Source organism: Scardinius erythrophthalmus, assembly GCF_964197995.2.
Source record: "Scardinius erythrophthalmus genome assembly, chromosome: 19".
Taxonomy (NCBI): Eukaryota; Metazoa; Chordata; class Actinopteri; order Cypriniformes; family Leuciscidae; genus Scardinius; species Scardinius erythrophthalmus.
Window position 1 is genome coordinate 24,461,077 of NC_138239.1, and position 25,725 is coordinate 24,486,801.

Genomic DNA, 25,725 nt, shown 5'->3' on the forward strand with positions numbered 1-25,725 from the left:
CTTCAACCACCATCAGCGCCTCAGCGGATAGATCCAGTGGCTCCGCCTCCGGGCCCCAGATCATCTCGGCTGCGCCTTGACTCCTCCCACCTTCGACTCCACCAGACACCCTTGGCCTTTTGACTCTACCGGATTCCCTCGTCCCACCGGCTCCCTCTTGTTCAGTCGTCACACCACCTCCGCCACAGACTTGTGGATCTTCGACTACGCTCCATTCCTCCACCCCTGCGGCTGCAGCGGACTCCTCCTTCCCTTCGTGTACGCCTTGGTCCTCCACCACACCGGCATCGCCTCCTTGGGCAGTCTGGCTACACTTCAGACATTCATAGCCGTGGCATCGCCTAGGTCGGTCGTCTCCCAGTTGACGTCAGCCATCATTCCAACTTGGCTCCTCCCTCCCTCGACTCCACTGTGGGTTGTCGTCTCTGGGCTCTGGGTTTGTGCCATCACTGTAGCCTATCTACACCTTTCAAGCTTTGGCACACAAATTAGAGATGCTAAAATGTGCATATTAATCAATGAATCTGCATTGGTAACCCAACTTTACAACTTTTTTTAAAGTCCAATTTTTGTTCAGACAAATTATATATAATATACATAATCAATAGGCTGAAATGTGATGTTTATCATTTTATAAAACTTTTATTTTTTTGTCAAAACGTATTATTTGAAAGGAAAAGTTGTTTAAATAATTTTTTTTAATAGTCATTTTACAGTTTAGGATGTCATCATAGAGATTGTTGTTGTTTCAAAAGAACGTTACTACCGAAACAGTATTATATTCTAATATCAGAGTTTTCCAAAACGATTTCAACTGCTTTTTCGGCAGTTTGGAGTTTGCTGGTATGACTGTATGCATTTGCATGCTTTTTATTTTTATTTTGGCAAGACTTTTCAAAATAATCATTCTTATAAACCAGCATCATGGTATCATGACACAGCAGGCGATATAAAGAGAATAGTCATCAGGAAATGTCTGTCCACCCAAGTCATCCGTTTTAAAATTAGACTGTCACAGTTAGAAGTGCTATGGAAAGGGCATAAAAAAAGCGTTGATCTTTCTTATAACATTGCACTGATTTGTTATTTTCGCACATAAGTCAACCAAACCTTGTTTTTGCAGTGGTGGGTATTAATTCAAAGTATCAAAGCAAGGTTGAACCCCTGAGCAGATTAAAGAGGTGGAATGGCCTGCCAGAGAGTTGTCTGTCCTCTCTGAGCTGCTTGAGCTTGGGACGGATTGTGCTGAGACTAACCCAAAGTCCTACCCAAACCTCAAGCCTCAGCACTTAATCTCCACAATTGGAAACACAGCTGGCAGTGTTCAGGTCCTCATCCGGTCCAGCACATCATTGGGCTTGATCTCGACCCAGAATTGTCTGAGCCCTTTATTCCTACAAAACAGAAAAACAACATAGCATATACTATATTGTGATATAAAATGATGCAGTCATGCTCACAACTTCACATAATGCCGAATCTGCTAAATGTAAATTTTAACAAATAAGAGCGATCATACAAAATGCATGTTATTTTTTATTTAGTACTGTCCTGAATAAGATATTTTACATAAAATATGTAAAAATAACCTCGTTCAAAAGTTTATGTACCCTTGATTCGTAAAGGGATACTCCACTTTAAAATGAAAATTCTGTCATCATATACTCACCCTCATGTTGTTTCAAACCTGTATGAATTTCTTTCTTCTGCTGAACAGGAAGGAAGATATTTAGAAGAATGTCAGTAACCAGACAGTTTCTGGTCTCATTGACTTCCATAGTAGGAAAAAAAATATACTATGGTAGTCAATGAGACCAGAAACTGTCTGGTTACTGATATTCTTCTAAATATCTTCCTTTCTGTTCAGCAGAAGAAAGAAATTCATAAAGGATTGAAACAACATGAGGGTGAGTATTTGATGACAGAATTTTCATTTTAAAGTGGAGTATCCCCAATACTGTGTGTCGTTTCCTGGATGATCCACGACTGTTTTTTTTTTTTTGTGATGTTTGTTTTTGAGTCCCTTGTTTGTCCTGAGCAGTTAAACTGCACAATGTTCTTCAGAAAAATCCTTCAAATCCTGCAAATTCTTCAGTTGGCCAGCATCTTTTGCATATTTGAAACCTTTCTAGCAGTGACTGTATGGTTTTGAGCATCTTTTCACACTGAGGACGATTGAGGGACTCAAGCACAACTATTGAAAAAGGTTCAAACATTCACTGATGCTCCAGAAGTATTAAGAGCTGTGGGGTGAAAACTTTTGAACAGGATGAAGATGTTTTATTTTTTCTTATTTTGTTTAAATATCTTTTTTTATTATTATTATTATTTAGTACTGCCCTTCGGAAGCAACCGAAGATACAGGAAGACAAATTAAGTACAATTTACCTTGATCTTCAAAAAGTTTTCACCCCCCGGCCCTTAATGCATTGTGTTTCCTTCTGCAACCTCTTTTTTTTTTTTTTTTTTTTTCATGAGTTTGATTTCTAGGGAGCACACTAAAAAAATTAAAGTAACAAGGCATCTGCCAAATGTCTGTAAATGCTGCTGGCTAAATAATCTCAGAAAATACTACATTATGCTTTTATTGATTTTCTGGAGAGGGCCTGGGTTTTCATTTGGCTGACTTGACTAACATATGTAAAAAACAAAGGAACATCTTTCTTAAGAGTAATGGTCTTGACCTGATCTCTGTATTTTAATAGATTTAGCATCTTTTGCTTTTCTCTTGAGATGGCATTTTCCTAAAAGACGTAGCGTGTCCACGATGGTTCCTCTTCATCAAAGTTCACAGATAACCCTGACCCTCAATGCATCTCTCCCCCGTTGAGTGTCAATTGTCTGACTAGAAAAAGGCAGGTGGTTTGTGATCGATAGCAGAAGTGGGAAATCATCGCTGCCTGTTTGAGCTGCATCTAGGGAAGTTGCAGTGACACTGATGGAGAGCATTTGCTTTTTTAGCCACTCTAATGACTTGCATCGCTTTTCTTCGGCTCTAGCTGGTGGTTCATATCTGGCGCTGAGGTAATGTGGAGAAATCTTCTGCAAGCGAGCTTTGATCCACTGTGAGGGTTGAAAGAGAGTTTGACATTCATTCATGTTGTATGTGAGGGCAGGGATGAATCCCTTTCAGTCATGACCTCTTTAGTCTTTCTACAACAATTCAGAGCATTCATGTCAATACTATATTTTATACTGGGTGAGCAAACTGCTGTGAAACGAACAAAGAAATCTGGACTACTGTATGTCTAATACTTTTATTTTATTTTAGTTATGTTTAATTTTGTTTTATTTTTATTGTTTTATTTTATTTTGTTTTATTATTGTATTGTATTCTATGTTTTATTTTATTTTATTTTTTTAAAACCTACACTACATAACCAGCTACAACATGAAACTGACCAGGGATAATGCATATAAATCTTATATCCTAACCATATGTGACATTCATATAGATTTTGTTAATAATATATTATAAAAGATGTTATATATAACATATATATAAGATGTTATTATATATAATTTGCTTGTTTATATTTCTACACTGTCACTGACAGAAAATCCGCATTGCTTGAGGCTAAATCTGTCGCTTCAGTATCTTTACTGGGAACATCCTTGTAACTTGATTGATCACTTCGTGGAAAGGCATCTTAAAGTCATGTTAATCTAACAAGTTCTCAGTGGTGCTTAGTGGTGGATTCTAATCTGCAAACTATTAATCACAAATTTGGTTCCCATATAGATAACGGACTCCTATATTAGTCATAAATTAATAACAAGAACAGAACAGCTGCAGCACTATACAGCCTTTACAGCCTCAGCTGTATGTGTGTCAGGAGATTTAGCATCCAGATTCCTCACCACTATAGTGTTAATGCCAATCACTGAGCGTCAGGTTATGTCAGGATTACTGACGATGTCATTCAAGATTGACAGTAATCCAGATGCACTGAAACGCTTCCCTTCTGTGAGACGTGCACATGCATTGTGTATAAGGGGCAACGGCATGCTGATATAGTCCGCTCACCATTGAGATGATGCACATGTGATAATGTCATGTGCAGGAATATTAGTTTGCTGCATCCAAAAACCATTTCAAGCTGGAGTCTATGGCTCGTGGCTCTTCAAGCGAAAGACCTCTGCTCCCTACATCTCAATAACTGACATCTCACATTAGTGTTACAACATAAAAATACAGGGATATCAATATCATTGTTCTCATTTATCACAACCAAATCCATTACCATTAGGGCTTACCATTTCTTTCATTTCAGCATTAGTTTTACCATTAGTCCAGGGCCACAGCAAGGACATTTTTACAAGCGCTTTTGCCATTTTCTGAGTCACCAGACCCTTTGTAAGGAACCGTAACCTTACATATGAACATATAGGTTTCATTTGAACATTGACATTGGAATGTTTTAAGGGGTCTTCCTGCAAACAAACCTCCCAGGTCATCTATGCCTTTCAGATTTTTCTATAACTGCTGAATTTATCATGTAAAGATGTTTGGAAAGATTTTGAAAAGCTACATTTAAAACATTTACCCAAAGATGTAAATTATCTCCATTTATCATCATCATTGACCGCATTCTTCTTTTATGAACATTTTTTTTTTTTTTGTTAGAAAGTTCTCACTCCAAACTCAAAAGTTGGCAGTCCGGCATACTTAGATTCCACAATCAATAATGTAAATTATTTTGGCCAATCTGTAGGCTAAAAATGGCCTATAATGCAGAAATAGATTTCACATCTGGAAGAGAGGCATACACGTTTTTTTTTTGTGTGCATACGTTTGTTTTCTCTGAATCGCACATACACGCACATTTGAGAAATGATCTTAGATCAAATCTAGAACGGTTTCTAGGCAACATTTTATAAATGAGGCCCCAGAAACATAATTAAGCAAGCAAAGTCACATTTGATGTTGATGCACTGAGAACAGAAACTTTGCCTCTGACTTGATTTGACAATTCTAATATTTCCCTTTACTTTTTGAACTCACAAACTTTTTGGCCACGACTGCATTCCTGCGTTGAGTTACTGACAGCGCAACACCTTAGATGTCTCGCAGACTTAACGTGGATCCTGTGTGTTCACGCTGAAGGCCTCTTTGAAGCACAGAGCTCTCACGGCTTTGATCCTTCCTTTATATTTGCATCCCCCATTCCTTCCATGCAAGAGAGACTATTGTGGAGAAGAATGTGGTTAAATTACAGTCTCCTTAAAGTGCAAATCAATGCTAATTGAGAGGAATCAGACCGCCTACTTGCGTCTATTCTCATTAGTCTCCCCAGTTCTCTGGACATGACACACTAGGCAGAAACTAAACTACTTTCCTGAAGTGTGCAAGTGGGAGCTTTTAGAACTCTCAGCCAAGGCTTTGGGAGAAATCATCAAATAGCAGCTTCTGGAGTTCAACTACACTAATTGAATGATGGCTAAATGGAAAACATTTGTGCTTTGTCCAAAAAAAAAAAAAAAAAAATTGATTTCCAAAAAGAAGTTTGTATTTAATCAGAGATTAAGATCTATTGTTCAGACATGTAAATATACTTGGTAGATTTGATAAGTTGCACTGGGAGTTTGGTTTGGGCTTTCCAAAAATTCATTAATACATTTTTTACCCAATAATTTAAGTTAGAAAAATAAATTAAAAATGCTGGGTATAAGAAATCAAGAAAAACACCTTAATTGATAAATCGTGTTTTTGTGATTTTTTTTCTTTTAAAGTTAGAAATGCATTCATCCAAATCTAATAGAAATGTCATTAAGAACACTAAATCGGCTCAGAAATGAATTTATTAAGAATATTAATATTTGTTTTGCTTGATATTACAATTAAAAGATTTTGAAATTAATCTTTATTTTTTGCCACTTTGGCTGAACTTCACACATCTTCATTTTGTATGGGTGAATCTCATGAAAACAGGTTGCATTTCACCCCAAAATCAATTAAAGAGAACCTTTTTGTGTCTTCATTGTCACGAAAAGGATGTCAATGCAATGTTGCTAAAACATGAAGTCAAATGTATGAAGGGCAAATATGTACTTTACAATACCCATATTAATGTGTGCATGTACACTTGCATGCATACATTTCATTATTATCCTGTGCACAGTTGTACAAAGCTCAGAGATTATATATATATTTACACATATATGTATATGTGTGTGTGTGTGTGTGTATATATATATATATATATATATATATATATATATATATGTATGTGAGTTTTAAGCCACCATGTGGGTGCATATTGAACGTATTTCTTTTTAGCAGAGGTTCCAGATGACAGGCAAGCGGTTTTCATCTTCTGTCCAGCAATATAGGACAGATAGATTTAGATGATTTCAATGTCACGCATTTGTCAATAATTTATCATAAGCCAAATCTATCTGTTGTCCCTCCCAAGATAAATTAAAAGTTAATGAAAGGATGCTACATTATTTAAGAAACAAAGAAAACTGGCACCTTCCTCGACATGTAATTAAACAATTATTTCAGCTTGGCATGGAATATATGTGTCTTCAAGCATATATCCGCCTATTTGTCATTTTCTTGTTTTAGGTATATTAGAAGGCTGTCTTACAGACAGAGGGAGATGGAAAAGGGCTGATATCATTAGGTTTTGATCCAGTGACTATCTAATTTGAGTGAATTTTTCACCACCAGCAGAGATTATTGGGTGTTAACGTAGTTGTGATAAAAATAAATTGCAGTCAAGGTTGGCTCATGTCAGATATACTGTGTACAATGCATCTGGCACAAACCTAAACAGAATCTCAAACCTAACATCAGTGATTGAACCAAAATACATATTTTTGTTATGTTGTCGAGAGTATATATGTTGACGTGGGCTGAGAGGCTGTGTGATGTGCTCTGTTTACTTTTACTGTTTACTGATGTCACATTCATACAAAAAGGGATCAGGTTTTACCAACATGAATCTTCTTTATGATAAAATATATATATATATGCCATACTTTACACAAACAGAGTCTACGGACGCTTAGAATCATAATATTGTAATAACAATATATTATGTATTAGTTAAAACGATTTAACTGTATATTTCAACCATTTAATCTTGTTAATTTAATAGATTCTATTTATAGTTTACAGCTAAAAAAAATACAAATCTTTAATTTACAAACAGAAAATGATATCTTGTGGTGTCCCACATGGCTCGATTCTGGGCCCATTATGTATTTTTTTATTTAAAGGGATACTTCACCTCTGGAAAGATGAATGTGTATTTAAAATAGGTCATTTATGTAGAAGAAATGTGAAGAAATTTTTTAATTTGGAGCTTTTTAGACTGAGAAAAGCCAGAAAATGTATTTTTGGCTTATGTGGATGAAAGACAACAACTCCCAGAATGCACTTGCTTCGCTGCCCTAGGAGGCCACACCTACCGGTAAGAGAGCGCAGTTGAAAACAACAAGGTTAGGCTACCAGTGAGTCTCCGTGACGAGTCTGCCTGGGATTTCGAGATCGCCCAAAATGTCCGGGATTCGGCTTTTGCGTTCTACAGTCGCCATTCATCATGTTTACTGTGGCGAGCAGGACGAGGCTGACGGCCGCGGCAGATCTCGTATCTCTCACGGGGGTGCGGTAATTTTCTTAGCAATGTTAAAACGCACATCAACCGATCACTTGTTTAGCGTTCATGTAAACACTACATTCAGATTCACCAATCGGAATGAATTCAGTTAGATTGAAACAAGAGGTGTGCATGTAAACAATGAATGGCGACCCCAGAAAGGCTGCTACTGGCTGTAGTCTTTAGCCTCTGGCCAGAAAATCCTCCGATGACGCAAAATTATGATTTTTGCGTCATTGGAGGATTTTTTTCCAGACAAAAAAATACATAAATCTCTCGTCTCAGGGGGATATGAGGGTGGAAAGCACGGTAATTCGAAAATACTACAGGTTTTCTACTAATACAAAGCTTAATGCTAAATCCTGAAGTATCTCTTTAATTTACTGCTTTGTAAGAGAATGTATGCAAGGGTTTAGCCATAGCAGAGGAAAACCGAGTAAGATAAATGATTGAAAAGAAAGGTTACGACAGAACCAACGCAACAACATCATCAACCTATGTGTGTGCAAACTGCGCTAAAGACTACCACTCGCAAATCAGACAATTTAACCACAGTGGTCGCTGCTGTAAATGATGACTATCCCCAGTCACACCCATTGTCTTCTTTGACAGACGGAGCTGAAGAAAGAAGGCTTTCATTTGCCAGTGTAATTAACTGACATGCCATTTGTCATTGGTATGCAGATGATGTGCTACTCTATTTTTCTTTTTTCACTTGCATTTATGTGCACACAGTATATAGCGATTTATAAAAATTTATAAAGTGTATCATTATTATGAGTAGTAGAAAAGGTCATGTATTTACATTTTAAAATTGTGAAATTTCTCATTGTACCACGGTTTAGTAGACATCTCTATAAATAACGATTACGCTTTAATTTCCCACTAAAGAGTTGCAGTTCTCTGTGTGTGTTCACCCTTCCTCTCCCCTCTAATGAGCTGACACATTCCGATTAAAGACTGGTGACAGAAAAATTGGAGTGAGGGTTGTTAAAATGTCAGTGCCTTCGGCTAAATCTTTATGGTAGATTCACATGGGTACTTTGACTTGTGAGTCTCTCTATGAGACAATAAAGCTGAAGAGGGACGTAAGGCCTTTGAAGCCCGCCAACCGGAAACCATATGTGGTCAAAGAGATCTTCTTAAAGCTACTTACCATTAAGAGGGCTTAAAGGGGTCATTTTTTTATGTGAGCTTCTGCCACTCTGAGTCACCTGACCCTTTGTAAGGAACTGTAATGTAACCATTCACATGTTGGTGTAGGTTTCGTTTGAACATTGATGGGGACATTTTTAAAGGGTCTTATTGCAAACAAACCTACCAGGACATCTATGCCTATCATATTTTTCTATAACAGCTCAGGAAGTCTTGAATCAGATACAGCTGTCAGTCCACTTTGGCAATCCTCAGCTTAAGAGGATTGCCTGTGAAAAGACTGTTAAATTGTGAAAAAGAGTCAACTCCCTATACACATTTATAATGTCTATATATATATATATATATATATATATATATATATATATATATATATATATATATGACAAATTACACTGGACATAACAGACAATACTTCTTTTTTTTACATTTAACATGCACATTTTAATACAACTCTAATATTTTTAGATAATAAGTGTACTTTTACAGTAAAATATTGAAATGATTATGATTGTACCGGAATATGACATATTCACATTACCTAAACAAATAAACAGTAAGATAAAACATGGTTATTTTTTATTTAAATAATGTTTTATCTTACTGTTTATTTGTTTAGGTAATGTTTATTGAATTATTTTACTCTATTGATTTGTGGTTCATGGAAAGGCCAATTTTATGAACTGGTTTACCATTTGTCAAAGCATTTTAAATATTTTTGTAGTTCAAGTAGATTATATATTAATAATGAATAAGGCTATGAAATGTACAAATATACAGCTCCTACGATGCCATCCCATAATACCTGAAACATCACTCTATTTTTTGTGTATTACACGAATTGAAGCAGCATCATGAACATTTGGTTTGCGTTCAGAACGACACAAAAGGAATGGTTTAATTTTTTTATTTTATTTTACACAACATAAGAACACAGCTGATGTTGTCTTTCTGTACATGGATTTTTTTTGCGCCTTCAAACAAAGGCAAAATGTCACTGAAAAGAAAAAGCTTTGATTTCTTAAAAAATATCAATTTAATAACAAGTCCCAGTATCAAGTCCTTATATAGTTTTTTTTTTTCTTATAAGAGTTTCTCTATAATATGCAGGAAATGTCATTTCCTTGAATAGAAAGGCTTTTTTGTGAAATCTCTTATGTTTCGTTCTATCTGTGTAACTGACACAAAGCTCGTATCCAGTAGGAGCCCTCTGGTAAGAGGACACAGGAAGGCACCGATGCTTTCCTCTTACCGTGAAGCTCACCGTGTTCAGTGAAGATGGAGGCGTGTCTCTCTTAGGTAATGGATCCGGCTATGAGCGGCTAGCACCTCCCTCAAAGCAAATATCCACAGTAATCCATGGGTTTCCAGAAAACATTAATAAAAAGACGGCAGAAAATATGATTTGTAGATGGAAACTAAAGAAATGGTGCAAAACGTGCACATTCATACGATCACACACATTTATATACTATGAGAGCCTATACACACACACACACACACACACACGTACACAATGAGATGCAGGCACTCCATCTAGTCTCCAGCAGTCGTACATTCACACGGTGCTCTCTAAAATCCACTCTGAACTGGAAAACGCAGTTTTCTCGCTGTCTAGATTTGAGTTTGCCATTTGGACTAGCATCCCGTTTACAGACATACTCCGCTTGCAAAACACGTTCCCCAGCTTCTGCGAGCCAATGTAGCAGTGGTGTTTCGACAGGTTCTCGTTCAAAGAGTACCTGCGTTTAGCCCGCACTCCTTCAACGGGCAGTGTCATATACTTGGACGAAGTCGGACGAGCCCTCCTTAAAATCGGAGTGTCATTAAAGCGGGATGGGGGCGGAGGGGTTGGGACCGTCTGCTGAAGGGCAGTGGAGTTGTTTCGGTTGGTGTTTTGCGTCTCTGCGTTGGGTAGCGCCTCCACTTTGGGCTCGGTGGCGCCGGCCGTGGGGACGGGCTTTGGCGCTGGTTTGCGCTTTGGCTTTAGTGACCCTGAAGAGCCGGGTGTTGACCAGCTTAGGCAAGTGGAGGTGGAGCAGTCTGGAATGGATGTCTCTGAGGTTTGGGTTTGGGAATCTGGAGGTGGAGGAAGAGGCACGGCGGATCTCTTTTGGCATCCCTCGCCTGCCTCCATGCTCAATGCACCTTGTTTGGACGCAGACGGCGTGACGGTACAGCCCTGGGACTGCGCCCCGTTGGTTTGAGAGTGCACGTCGGTGACCGAGGTCCCCTTGGCGGAGTTGCCGGTATTGCACACTTTGTAGCGGATCATGAGGATGATGATGAAGACGAGGACGGAGGCCACGATTATGCCCCCGATGATGATGATCATAGTGCCACCCAAGAACTGGGACTGCATGAAGTGGCAGCGTAGATACTCAGACTCGGTGGTGAACTGCACACAGCCTACAACCCGCGTGGCCGTCAGAGAGGTCATGCCGTCGTCATAAATTGCAAGGACGCACAGGTCATACTGCGTCCCGGCAGCCAGGTTATTCACCAGGAAGTTTTTGCTCGTTGGGGGAATCATTCTGTTGGGTGAAGAAAAGAAGAGTGTTGGAATAAAACATTATAGGTTTCATTCATCAATAATTTATTAAACTGCTTTACACCTTCTGAACAACCTCAAGAGTGGTATCAGTTCATGCAAAATTTTAATTTACATAATTTTTCAGCGCAGCAGTAGCCCTGAGAGAGTAATCTCATATATGGATAAGGAAAATGAAAGTTTTATGTACTGTGACTTTTTCAACATTTTTACATCATTTGGCTTTTTTTATTTTTTTTTGCGGAACTTCTTTTTTTGCAGACCTGCATAGACAAATGCTTATTCAACTGATAAAAAGTTTCATAAAAACAGCATGTATTTGTACCTTTTTTTTTATCGATCATGGCATGTTATTGCTTGTCCATTACCCATAATTACATTCTGTATGTTGAGTTCCTTTTGTTGTAATATTATATGCTTTCACTATCATTCAAAGTGTGAGGTCAGATTTTTTTTTCAAGTCCACAGACTACAATTAAACTAAAATATACAGTAAAAAACAGTAATATTGTGAAACATTGTTACAACATTTGAAATAGAAATCCTTTTTTAACATTCTAAATGCATTTACTGTCACTTCTGATCAATTTAAAGGGGTCATGAATTAAGAAATCAAATTTTCCTTCATACTATAAGAATATCCAGTAAGTTTCAGAACTGAAAACTTCCTTGTTAGTCCAAAAACAGCTTTTACTGAAACCAAGCCCAGAAAACGACTCGGTTTGGAATGTGCCTAAATGAAAGGTAAAAGATTACGCCTACTTCTACATCATTACCACAGTAGCCCTGCCCACTGATTCGCACGTAATCAAGTAATAGGTAAATAACATGTGTGACGCTGACGCTAACACTGGATGCATAACCTTCCTTCTGACGCTGGATTTGCAGAATCAATAATTTTTTACTGTGTCACTATTGCTTTGTTACAGATTGTTTGATTTGTACTGATTATGTGTGCATGTCTAACCAAAATCACAGTGACCAGTGATTTTTGATATGTAATGATTAATGTACAGTCAGATGTTCTTTTTCTCAAAATTGGTTATTGCCGTTTGTGTCAGTTAATCAAACCAGTGAATAAAAGGTCAACTTTACATTGTTTTGCTTAATAGGATGAAAATAATCTGTTTTATAAATTGTAATTAAATTATATATAGAAAGCGATCAAATATTTATAATCAATAAATCTCTTATTTACATTGTGTTTGCACTGTTAGTTATGATGAAAGTATTCGTTAGAGTGCAGAAATCGAGTTACAATGACAAGATCCATGCATTCATGCGCTCAACATGTCTGTGATCGGCTACAATGCTCATCTCCTTTTATGTCACAATCTAAATATAATGCTATAATCAACATTTTTCACGATTGAGAGCTGTAATAGTAAAAACGTGCTATAAGAAGTTTTTGAGAGAGTTCCACATGTAATACTTATTTCATATGCAAAGATGTTAGCCTAACACAGCAGTGGGCGTTTCGATGAAGTCTCACAGCAGACACACCCCTTTAAACAGAGCGTTCAAATCAGAGGGCTAAAATCGGGTTAGAAAAAATGCCTTTTATTTATAAATTATGACAATTGTTGATGTCAAAATAATACTAACATTATAAGTGCACCCAGGAAACATGATGCATGCTTGCTGAATTATCTATAGTAGAAATAATAATAAAAAAAAAAACCTGAAAGGCTGATCAGGATCTCGATGCAATGCAAAATCCTCTAAATGGGTTAAATTTTCTAAAAAAAAATATTGTCTGAAATAAAATAAAGTAAAATAATGAATCAAACCATAATAAAAATAATACAAATGAAGCAATACATAATTTGTAAAAAAATATATATGGCATTACTTCAAGGGGTCAATTGTTATGATTCTTTTCATGTTCATGATTTTTTTCAGTTTTGTGTTCTGAATCAAAACCCACACGAATATACAATTTTCATAAGCTAAAAAGAACAGTATGATAGAGAAGTGGATTTCACATCGGAGGACTCTGCACAGGAACACACTAGTCCTAAGCTATTGATAAATATGGTAATGCTCAAGTTGCATTTTCATTTGTGCAGCAGATTTAAGCACACCACATGTGGAGAACCTATTATACTATCCTGGGCATGTTACAATAAACACGTAGAGCAAACTGTGATATCAGGACTTTATCTCTTATCTTATCCGTGTTTACTCTGCTGCAGACATGTTTAATCACATAATCTAGAGAGCGTAAGTCTGGAGCAACGGTAAATCTGCTTCGGTGCTGTATCTACAGGAAGTCCTGCTGTACTTGCAGGAGCCTGGGGTCTGCTATCACTCTCTGAACCGTTCACTTCAGACCTGAACAATGGCATCTCTTATCATCCTTCCCCACACGCCCCACCTGTCTCCTCTGCAGCCTGGCAAACATTCAGCTCATTCAGCCCGCTGAAAGAAGCGCTCTGTGATTTCCCATGCAAACCGACTGGATTTGGAGCACAAAGGTTCTCAGTAGAAGCGGCCTCGCGCCCCAGCCGGTCAGAGCGTTTCAGTATGCTGGGTGAGAGCGTCCACCATCATACATACAAATGAATTTTAATTGCAGGGTTGTTCTAAGTAACTCAGTGTGTGTTTAATGGTGTCAAAAAACTAGCTGCTAGGGTTATGTTTCACAAAATGGCTGAAAATATTTGCATCGTTCTACACTGCCATTGAGTAAGTCCTAGTTTTATGCAGTGACACTGGAATATATCCTCCCATTTGTAGATGCTTTATTGTTAAATGTAACATCTAATTAGCACACTGCCTAGACTCTGTTACTGTCACTAAATCTGGGTAGCATACGTTTTCTCTTTGTGGAGGAGTTTCTTGATACTAGCAGGCAGTTGGCGCTGTTAATGTGAAGACATTTGCAATCCTTGGCAATGACACAAAAAAATTGGGTATAAAAAGTACAACAAATTTAAGTGAAAGTATGGATACTATGTCAAAATTATACCAGTTAAAAGTCAAAGTATTCAGCTAAATGCATAGGCTACTTGGGTGAAAGTAAAATACTTAATATTTAATAGTAAAAAGTACTTACTTGGCTTTTGAAAAATTGCACCTTATTCCAAAGAAAAAAACGATTCATCTTTATAAACCTTTATCTAAATGTTTCACCTCTGAAATGACGTTCATTTTCGACAGACATCACAAACCACCAGAATACTTAGCCTAATGCCTGCATTGCAAGATCCAATCAATTTCTTATTGAATGCATTGAATACATTGAATGATAGATTGAATGATGAATGACATTTTATATTGACTTGAAGCGTAGGAGTGATAGTCGGAAGGTTTCCGAATGGCAAGAATCAAGATAGCAGACATCATCATTGTGGCCAGACACTTAACCCCAGGTTTGACAGGGGATTGTCTGTGTTATAAGTTCATAGCACTTTTCTGCAGCTTTATCGCAGGAACAAATTCCACTGGCCCTGTATGTGTGGCGAAAATTCGATTATAGTCTATGTTTCACTGCGGCCGGTCTGTTGCCAAATGTGTTAACTGAGAAGGGAGCACTTGATAACAACATGGGGTATCAGCCAGATGCCAGATCTCTATTAAAAAAAATAGGTTGAGATGTATCTGTTGTCTTTCTGTGGGCTTCATTCTCATCATTTGTGAAAAAGAGCTTCCCACACAATGTGCTCTGTACACAAATGACGAGGTAATGGCTTTGCTTCTGCAGTGTGTCTCATTGAACAGGGAACGCTCATGGCCAGTGTGTGTTATTGTAATTAGCCGACTGTGGCTCATTTACAGCAGCCCATTGAGATAAAGTAAGCCAAAAATGAATCTCTTTTTGATTCCCCCAAGCGAGTCTGCAAAGAACGTAATTACGAGAACGTATTAATGAGTACAGCATACGTGAAAGGAAATACTGTTCCGAGATAGCACTAAAACAGATTGGCTAACACACACAATGGTTTCTGAATATTATCAGTCATAAATTATAATGATTATTCAGTTTTACACTTTAATATGCTCTAGGTAGACACACTTGCTAATCCTAATCAAAGAGGTCCATAGATTTTATTCTGTGACCACTCTCCCAAGTGCACACAACCTCTTTAAACCATAAAAAGCAAAGCTGGGGGAAGTCATGGCCTAATGGTTAGAGATTCAGACTGGTAACCTAAAGGTTGCAGGTTTGATTCTCAATACCAGCAGGAATGGCCTGAGCACTAACTTGGATGGGTTAAATGCAGAGAACAAATTACAACAGCAGTATAACCTTCTGATGATTGTTTCTTAAATCTCTGGGAGGTCTAAATGGGATTTAAAAAAACGCTTATCCATTAAAGATAGAGTACCCACTTTATTTGGACCAACTTGCTCCTCAGAATCACAACCTGCATGTATGATTGATTATTGATGTATATTTTTTCTACCGGGTGTTCAAAATGTGTTGTTTTGTGTTTTAAATTGTGCAGGTATCAGGCTAACTCACGTTATTACTGTCTTACTGAAATAGTTGTGTCGAACAGCTGTGGGCCACTATTATCTAAAACTGTCAGTTAATGCAGCTTGTCTATTGTTGGTACTTCTATGAGTAATGATAAAGGATTTACAAACTTTAAAATTACATCAGTCATTTACGTTAGTGCTCGGCTAACATATGCACTGTTATTGATACAGTTAATGGTAAAGTTAACATGCACTATAATAAATTATAAATATACACATTGGTTTGTTGATGGACATAGTCTTGTTAAAGCGGAATTACAATTGCAACATCTCATTATGTACCTCAGCATATCACTGAGAAACTTCTTGCTCAAGTCGTCCTTGGGATGGAAGTTCAGGTTGAATAACTAGTTCTTCAAATGTTTCATAATCGGACTCGAGCTCAGATTGATATGGTACAATCGATGCCATCGTTTCTGTCTTTAAGCCTCCATTTTTCAATCATTGAAAAATGTTGTGATGTGTAATTTATTTTATGAGAAAAAAAAATATTTTTTTGACCTTTGATGCATGTAAACCTGTTGTAGGAGACCTCCAAAACAAAATCTTCAAAATAGCATAATAGGGGCACTTTAAGCTAGGAAAAGGAAATATATTTAAACCATTTTAAAGGACAAAGTTTAAAATAAAGTAATAGAAAATAAATGCTAGGGTACACTATGACAGATCACAACCACAAAAGACAAAAACACGGCACAGTCTAAAAGCAATGAATGGAATGGATTTCTATTCTAGCATTTCACGTGAACAAAAAGCATCGATCCATCCATCCATTAGAACAACACAAACTGGTGATGGATTTTTGTGCTAATGTACTGAATATTAGATCCCTTTTCACAACTGGCCTCTTTAACACATTGCTGCTGTCTCAAAGGGCCAAAGTCAGTTTGTTGTGTCTAATGTCTAGTGTAGCCTATATTAAATTGGCTTCCTAAATTACAATCTACAAACTCATTTTCAAATCACATACTAATGTATCTGGCTAATTTCCAAATGTTTTGCGCTTTATTATTCACATGATAACAATTATGATGTCCAAAATTGTACACATTTAGAGAAATACTGAAGGTATTTTCATGTTTACTTCTCATTGCTATTCTATTATCTACTAAAGTGCAAATCTGAAATGAGGGCATTCAAGAAGGTGGTCCATAAGTTTCAATAGTTGAGGCCATTTTGTTTATAGATCTAAAACAATGCAAAACTAAATTCACTGTATAGTAAGCACAATTCTAATTCAAATTCAGTTTTACTTCTTGGTTGTTTCACAATGGAAATATGTTGTCTTAGTTAATCTAATGGTCCTTATTGGCTTTTTTCTAAATGATGGTTGTGGAGTTTCAGTCTGTGAAGTCAAACAAGCAAAAAGAACAAAGAAATAAAAAACAATGACTAACAATTACTGTTTGAAATCCACTTCAAGAAATGGATAAACATTTAATGTGGATTCACCCAACAAGCAAAAATGACAGAATGAAAAGTATTTCTCACCTGTAAACAAGAGAGTCATCATAGGTTCCATTATACTGAATCTGAAACATACGTATTCCAGGTATATTCCTCTGGAAGTTAAATTTGATGAGTGCAGTAGATGAGGTGGCTTCTGCCATAACCACCCTCTTATCTGGACTGGTCTTGGCGTCGCCGGTGTGGTTGCTGCCGTTTGCTCCCGCCCTTGTTGAAGTGGAGATGTCAGAAGAGCCTGGGTCAGGCTCCTGGATGTTATTGGTGCTGTTATGCGGAAGCTTGATGATAACCAGCTCCACAGTCTGGTGGGCCTCCCCGGCAGGATTCGAGGAAATGCACGTGAAAGAGCCCATGTCCTTTACTGTGCTTATCAGGATGTCCAGCGTGCCGTTGTTGTAAACCAGCGTGCGTGACGTGTTTGAGACTAACTTCCCATCGGGAGATATCCAGTGGATGGCAGGTTCGGGATCTCCCCTGGCTTTGCACTTCAATGCTACTCGCTGGCCCTCCAGGACGCTCATCTCGTGAGAGTGGCGGGTGATGAGGGGCGGCTCGCAGAGGAACTCCTCCTCCGGGATGGACCAGAAATAGCGTCCAGAGAGATGCAAGGGTGTTGCGCAGGTCTCCAAGTCGTCCTCGCGATTGAGCCGCCTAAGCCACAGCAGCTCGCAGTTGCAGTGTAAAGGATTTCCTCCAAAGCTCAGAGCAAAAGAGAAGGAATTGAGAATGCCGGATGTGGCCAGAACCTGCGCCCGCTGGAAAAGCGGGTCTGGTGGAAGCTTCTGGAGCTTGTTGGAGGTCACGTCCAAGCGATTGAGCTTCTGTAGGAGGGAGAAAGTCCCCTCAGGAATGTATTCGATCATGTTGTGGTCCAGACTAAGTGTGTGTAGGCTGATCATCTTTTGAATGGCCTCCCAGGGGATGGTCTCCAGGTTGTTGTAGGATAAGTCCAGTTCTTCGAGGGCTAGTAGGTCATTAAAGGCTCCCATGTGGATGAGGGTCAGTTGGTTGTTGTTCAGAATCAGATGATGAAGCTTAGACATGCCACTGAAGGTCTCGTTGGATATCCGCGTCAAGCGGTTATGGTCTAAATGCAAGGCTCGTAGGTTCTCCAGGTCTGAGAACGCATGTGGAGTGATGTAGCTTATTGTATTCCTTGACAAAGTAAGATCCACCAGCTTGGTCATGTTGGCCAAGTCTTTCCGTTTTACACTTGTGACAAAGTTATCAGCTAGTCGAAGCTCCACGGTATGCCTGTCGATGTTGGGCGGAACAAAGAGTAGCCCTTTTTTGGCACAGAGTGTTGCGAGGTTGGGGGATAGAACTTGACAGACGCAGCGCTTCGGACAGATCTGGGCCTTCACTGCCATTCCGATAACCAACAAGCAGACAAGCAGTTTTTCCATTGTAAATCAGGTTTTTACACCTAGGGGAAAAAGAGAAAAAAAGTCAAAGGGTGTGAATAATATGCTACTGTGCCTTTGAACTACAATTTCAAGCAAAGCAGGCCTTTATTCACTTGGAGCATAATTGCATTTGTAGATGTTTATCAAACACCAGTGCTTAGCGCAGTCATAATGCATGAGATAACAGCAAGCCATTGGTTATCCTGCAGTTATTTCAGGAAGTGTGATAAACAGTTCATCTTGCACAAACAAAACCCCATGTCAGATGTAAGAAACCAGCTGTTTTGTAACACCGTATTAACATTCCCAACCTCAAAATCAGTGTTGCCAGATCTAAAAAAAAAAACCAAAAAAACAAACAAACAAAAAAACAAGTAACCTGCTCTGATAAATATAATCCAAAATAAGGGAAAATATACATATAATATAAAATAAGCAAGCCTTCAGACAGTGTATCTAGCATTTATAACTGGATTTAAAAGCATCTAGGCCTAAACATTGTCAAGTATAAAGAGCCATTTATACTGTGTGATATTAGAAAGGCTAATATGTGGTTACCAAAAATGTAATTATGGGCTTATATGTCATTGTGCCAAACCCAAAACGAATGAATACATGATTACCTGTAAAATACTTTAAGTTAACAGTATTTTTTTCTACCCAACATTTTCTTTTATAAAGGAACACTTAATGTGTTGTATCCTAGGACACAAACACAAACTATTCTTGAACAAATGCACATGCAAGGAAGGAGAGATTAAGAAATACATCTTTTATTTAGAAAACTACTGTATATGCATATTTGCTTGCAGCTTTCAGCTATCAGATATAAAGTGCAGTATTTTGAACAACAGGTGTGGAGATTTGATTAGTAGTCAATTTTTATTGTGATATGGCAGCTAATCGCTAGCTAGTCCAAATACATGACTGTAAATAAGCCCCAAAACAATAAAACACAGCCACCAGCCCATATTTATGAGCGACTTTATGAAAAAAAAAAGTAGCTTATAATAAGTGCTCATGGCAACACTACTGAAAATAGATTGATGCAGTCTCTAAAGGAGTGTGGGTTTATTTCAGGCAAAACACATGGCTAATAAACGTCATGCACGCTACAGGATATTTCAACACTTCAGTTTATTAGCTACATTAATTCATTCTAAACCAATATGCTATTTTCATCTTTGATTTCAAGTGTTTTAACAATATCTTCCTGTCTTACTTTTTCACACTTCTCTCGAAGGTGTGACTCATTCTTTCCAACTGTAGTGTCCTTCACTCTCCATTAGAATTGTGTGGGTGTGCAGAAGAGCTGTTTCATAATGACCGTGTGTGTGAACAGGGAACGCTTTTGCAAGACCCTGACCCAGTGGGGGCAACTGTATTATATTTAATTATATAATTACGCTAAGTTGACTATGTAATGACACAATACGGGGTCTAACAACTATGCACTCATAGAGAGTACTGCATTAAAAACAGCTATCATCAAATGGCTACAGCAGCTGACATCAGACTATGAAATTATGAGGACACTGTCTGAGCATTAGACCTGAAATTAACCGAAAAAGCATGATTGCAGACTGATTATGTCATCTTGTTGATAATGCTCTCTCAAATATGACAAGTTGTTATTATTTATTTACTCTTATGTCATTTCAAACCTGATATTGTCCTCTGCAGAACTCAACTGAAGGAAGTTAATAGAATATTCACGCTGCTGGTTTCTATACAATGAATGTGAATAGTGATATGAGGGGCTGGTAAACTCCAAAAATGACAAAACAACAACAGTTCTCTTTCATTATATGGGGCAAAAACACAGTGTCAATAAGTTTTTTGTATTATTTATACACTATTATAGTATTTATTTTGAATTAGCTTTTATTTTTTTATATTCAGTTGTCATTTTCATTTAAAGTTATAGGGCCCTATCTTGCACCCAGCGCAATTGACTTTGTACACCGACGCATGTATCATTCCTATTTTGCACTCGCGCAAAGCGCGCTTTTCCCTCCACAGAAGCACGTCGGTTAACTAAGAAATACACTTGCGCTCCCCGGGGCGGTTCAGCGCAAAGAGGAGGCGTGTTCCAGCGCAAACGTTCCTTCATGCTATTTTGCAGGTTTAGAAAACAATTGCGCTACTAACCAGGAAAAAATGGTTTAAAGTCAGTGGCGCGTTGCGCATGTTATTAATATGCTATTTTAAGGGCGCATGCTTGGCCATAATCAATGTAGCGTGTGCACAACGCGAATGCACTTTGATTCTCTCATCTACACAGAAGCAGCAGTTTTCATTTTTGCAAATCATAGCCTACATTATTACGATAGATAGATAGATAGATAGATAGATAGATAGATAGATAGATAGATAGATAGATAGATAGATAGATAGATAGATAGATAGATAGATAGATAGATAGATAGATAGATAGATAGATAGATAGATAGATAGATAGATAAAAGCATACATCTAGCTTACACATTTACCCAAATTATCATACGCCTTTTTAACCGAAGTTAATTTGGGTGGGTTTCTCCATCCCCAACGTCCCTGACGAGAGCGTTGCTCTCCTTGGCTGTGAACCGCTCCTGGCGCGCGCCTGGCAAATCCGCCGTTATAATAGGAACCCGCTTTAGAACAAACGCGTCTGCTCTTAAAGGGAATGTGAGATGACGCTCTGATTGGTTTATTTCACGTTACGCCCAAACCACACCTATGAATAATGAAGCTACTTCAGACCAACCCATTTTAGATTTGCGCCTGGCGCAAGAGTAATTTATCCCGCCGGGAAAATAGCAACAGCGCCAAGACCCGCCCACAAAGTTACTTGCGCTTTGCGCTTTGACACTTGCGTTTCAGATCGTTGAAATAGGGCCCATAGTGATTTATATACACTGTATATATATATATATATATATATATCAATAGCCATTTTGTCCGCCTGGAGCCAGGGATCACAGTGATGCTAAAATTGAGACTGTCTAGGAGTTATGAGCAATTTAGTAAATGTGGACATTATAGCGCCACCTATGGGCCAATCGAGGTCATAATTTGATAACCTCTCCTCGATTTTTGTACTACCATATGGCAAAGTTTCAAAGCTCTAGCCCTTACGGTTTGGGCTGCACGGTGCGTTTTAGCGGAGAAGAAAAATAATAATAAAAATCAGCACAATTACAAAAGGGTTTCAGCACTTCGTGCTTGAACCCCTAAAAAACATCAAGATCTATTTGTAGCAGACTTTTATTAAACTGGAACTCAAAACAAAATACTAATACTCAGACTAGAAAACCATGAGCAGACAGACCAAATGAAAGTGACGAGAACAGACAAATGAACTGAACAAAACACAAGGCTTAAATACCAAAGCAAACTAATCAACAAAATAAACAACAGGTGCAAATCATAATCACGTCAATGAAAAACCATAGAAACAAACAAACCCAGGAAACAGAATTACAACTCACAAAAAAAAACCAGACATAAAACATTATCACCCATAATAATTTCAGCTTTATTTCAATTAATGAAAATTATCTGTAATAGTTTTAATTTTAGTTACAATAACAACACTGGTGTCAACAACCTGCATCTTCTTTTGTTTTTCACATAAGAAAGACAATCATACAGGTATGAAACAACATTAGGGTAAGTACATTTTATTTCTGGGTATTTCTTTGAGTGAAAATGATGACGGAAAGATGACTTTTGAACATGTCTGGACAAGATAAAATACTCTCTCTTACGTGAATGACTCATCTGGTCATCCGGTTTTCGCCCAGTCACACAGCAAATGCAAAGATCATGTTCTTTCCAAGAGTGCAAATCTTCACTATTGTTTTTCATTCCAAACTGTGGACGGATGGAGCAGCGAGATTTGAGTGAACGAGAGATAAAGGGAGGGAAGTAGGAAAGAGCAAGAGAGATACAGAGAAATGTGATGCTGTAATGGAGACTGATGTGTTATGCATATGAACAATAGGGAATAGTATGTGGAGTGTATGATTCATGCCAATGGATCTGATTCACGAGCACTGGCTCTTCACCAGTGCAGTAAAGCAAAACAGGCAGATGTGCAGTATGTTTTGCCTCAAAATTAACTGAATAATGTTCCCAAGCCACACGGATACACAAAGGCCTATCGGCAGGGCGGTCTTGCTTCCTTCTAACTCGCACTGGGCCTCACCCCATGATTGGGACAGCTTATACAAATCTATCAGTGTACAAAAACTAATTGTATATATTTTTACTACTGTATGAGTCGGACACAATCCGATTCTTGTCATACTGTCTAAAAAGTTGAAGTAGGGTATAGTTTGGGAGGGGCTTGCACAGACAATTCCCCGTAATTGTAACAACAATTATCAAAGCAGCTGTTAACTTCACTATAGGTGACAATTCTGCCAGCTTTTCCTGCATTACCAGTAAGAGTGACAATGTTAGCACGGATGTTGATTAAACCTGTTAAGTTGTAACTAATAGCTGTGCTATATCCGTAAATACACCTCAGACAAGCAAAATGTGTTAATTTTAAGGCTGTCAGAAGATTTTTTTTTTTTAAATCACGATTAATTGCACACTTATGAAATTAAGCATACACTATTTATCTTGTTTAATGTTCATTTTGTCATCATTTGCTATATCCAGCAAAGTAAACCATTAGATTGAAGAGTTATTCTCAGAAAACTGTAAAATGTAAAATGATCTGATCGCAACCAGGGTTACAGGTGCTTGTGCCATTGTAGATGCTCTTGACTTCGAAGATCATTTAACTGTGTGACGTAAATTACCTTAATGACGCAATTTTGTGTGCTTCAGTAATTTATTTGCGTTACATTATTTTAACCCATTAAGGATTTTGAATTAATCGCATGCGTAACACATTAATGTTGGCAGCCCAAGTTAATCTATGTTTCTAAGGTTTCAAGCTTCCAACTTCCTGAAATCTTCTTTTTCATTATTTATTATTATTTATTATTTATCATGTATGCCTGCAGATCCTAGAATTAGCACATTCACATTTCCCAATTCTGTTACAAACTAAGATAGGACCAAACCAACGAACAATAGGCCTAATTAATCTGCATTTCATGCTTCATTAAGGGCCTCTAAGTGATACAAATAAATAAATATTTTTGACAGAACACACTACCAGTCCTATAAAAAAATGAAAATAACAAAACTACATTTATACTTTTCAGGCAGAACCCTAAAACTGTTAAAGAAAGAACTGACACACCTTCCTCCGAGCCCCAAGAGGTCGTGGATGACAGTCTGCGACATTATGCCTCACCAGTCTCATTCCCCCCGTCGCCAGACCACTGTCAGAGCAGGTGCTCATCCTTCCATGGCCTCCTCTGTTGGAAAGCGAAACTTGACCACACCCCACACCGGGACGCTACGCCACCCATGTCTGGGCCGGTCATTCCACATCACTGCCCCATCGTGGGTACGCCTGTAGTTCCTATGACCCCGCTGGTTCAGTTCTTGGGAGCCTGGCGAGAGCGAACGATCAGGCTCGGCTATGCGATTCAGTTCGCACGGTCTCCTCCCTGATTCCGGGGAGTCTGCTATACCATGGTGGGTGGTAATACCCCTGTCATGCGTGTGGAGGTCGCTGCCCTACTGGCAAAGGGTGCGATCGAAGCCGTCCGAGATGAAGTCTGGCTTCTACAGCCCCTACGCATTTGCTTTCGAGGGGCAGACATATCAGTTTGAGGTACTCACATTGCGGTCTCCTCGCATCTTCAAGAAGGACGTAGAGGCAGCCCTTGTGCCACTCAGGCAACACTGAACTATTTCAACGACTGGCTGATTCTAGCAAACTCTCAAGAACAGGTTTGTAAACACAGGGACCTGGTGCTCCAGCACCTCACCTGTCTGGGCCTTCGGGTCAACTGGGGAAAGAGCAAACTCTCCCCCGTGCAGAGGATCTCTTTTCTCGGTATGGAAATCGACTCATCGCCATGTACGCGCAGCTTGCGAGCGCACGCAGTCACTGCTGAATTGCCTGAGTCAATTCGAGGGCAAGAGTGCGGTCTCACTGAAGTTATTTCAGAGGCTCCTGGGACATATGGCATCGGCAGCAGCAGTCACGACGCTCGGACTGCTTCATTTGAGACCGCTTCAGCACTGGCTTTGCGATTGAGTCCCGAGATGGGCATGGCAACAGGACATGCCCCGGGTGCCAGTCACTCGGGCTTGTCGTCAGACCTTCACCCCGTGGTCGAACCTCTCCTTTCTACGAGCCGGAGTGCCCTTAGAATGAGTGTCCAGGCATGTTGTTGTGTCAACAGATGCCTCAGCCACGGGTTGAGGTGCCATGTGCAATGGACAAGCTGCCGTGGGCTCCTGGACAGGACCGCACGCCTTTGGCATGTCAATTGCCTCGAGTTGCTGGCCGTACGTTTAGCTCTGCACCGCTTTTGGACATTGCTGAAGGGCAAGCACGTACTGGTCCGTTCAGACAACAAGGCGACAGTAGCGTACATTAACCATCAGGATGGTCTGCGCTCCCGTCGTATGTTGCAACTCGCACGCCATCTCTTCTTATGGAGTCAGAAGCACCTGAGGTCGCTTCGAGCCATTCACATCCCAGGAAAGCTGAATCGTGCAGCCAACGAGCTCTCACAACTACGGCCATATCCCAGGGAATGGAGACTCCATCCCCAGACGGTTCAGCTGATTTGGAAACAGTTCGGCGATGCACAGGTAGAACTGTTTGCCTCCCCAGACACTTACGACTGCCACTGGTTTTACTCCCTGACCGAGAGGACCCTCGGCACGAATGCAATAGCGCACAGCTGGCCGCAAGTATGCGTTTCCACCAGTGAGCCTTCTTGCACAGGTCCTGTGCAAGATCAGGGAGGATGAGGAGCAGGTCCTTTTGATTGCGCCTCATTGGCCCACCCGGACTTGGTTCTCCGAAATGGTGCTCCTCGCGAAAGCCCCTCCTTTCTCAGAGCCCTTTGGCACCTACCTCCCGATCTCTGGAACCTGTACGTGTGGGTCCTGGACGGGACACGAAAGGTTTGAGTACCCTACCACC

The 25,725-nt window shown here is 39.1% G+C and overlaps 1 protein-coding gene across 1 annotated transcript in view; it reads right to left on the bottom strand.

Annotated features, from left to right (window-relative positions):
* Positions 1-10,320: 10,320 nt before the first annotated feature.
* lrfn5a (leucine rich repeat and fibronectin type III domain containing 5a) overlaps positions 10,321-25,725 on the bottom strand; it is a gene marked incomplete at its 3' end in the record, with an annotated part of 72,818 nt that continues 57,413 nt past the window's right edge. Inside the window, exons 2-3 of the mRNA XM_081347474.1 lie at positions 17,290-18,691; positions 10,321-11,296 (exon numbers count right to left, since the gene is read on the bottom strand). Of these exons, the coding sequence (XP_081203600.1) occupies positions 10,321-11,296; positions 17,290-18,671 (2,358 nt within the window). The 5' untranslated portion in view covers positions 18,672-18,691. The remainder of the gene's footprint in view (positions 11,297-17,289; positions 18,692-25,725) is intronic.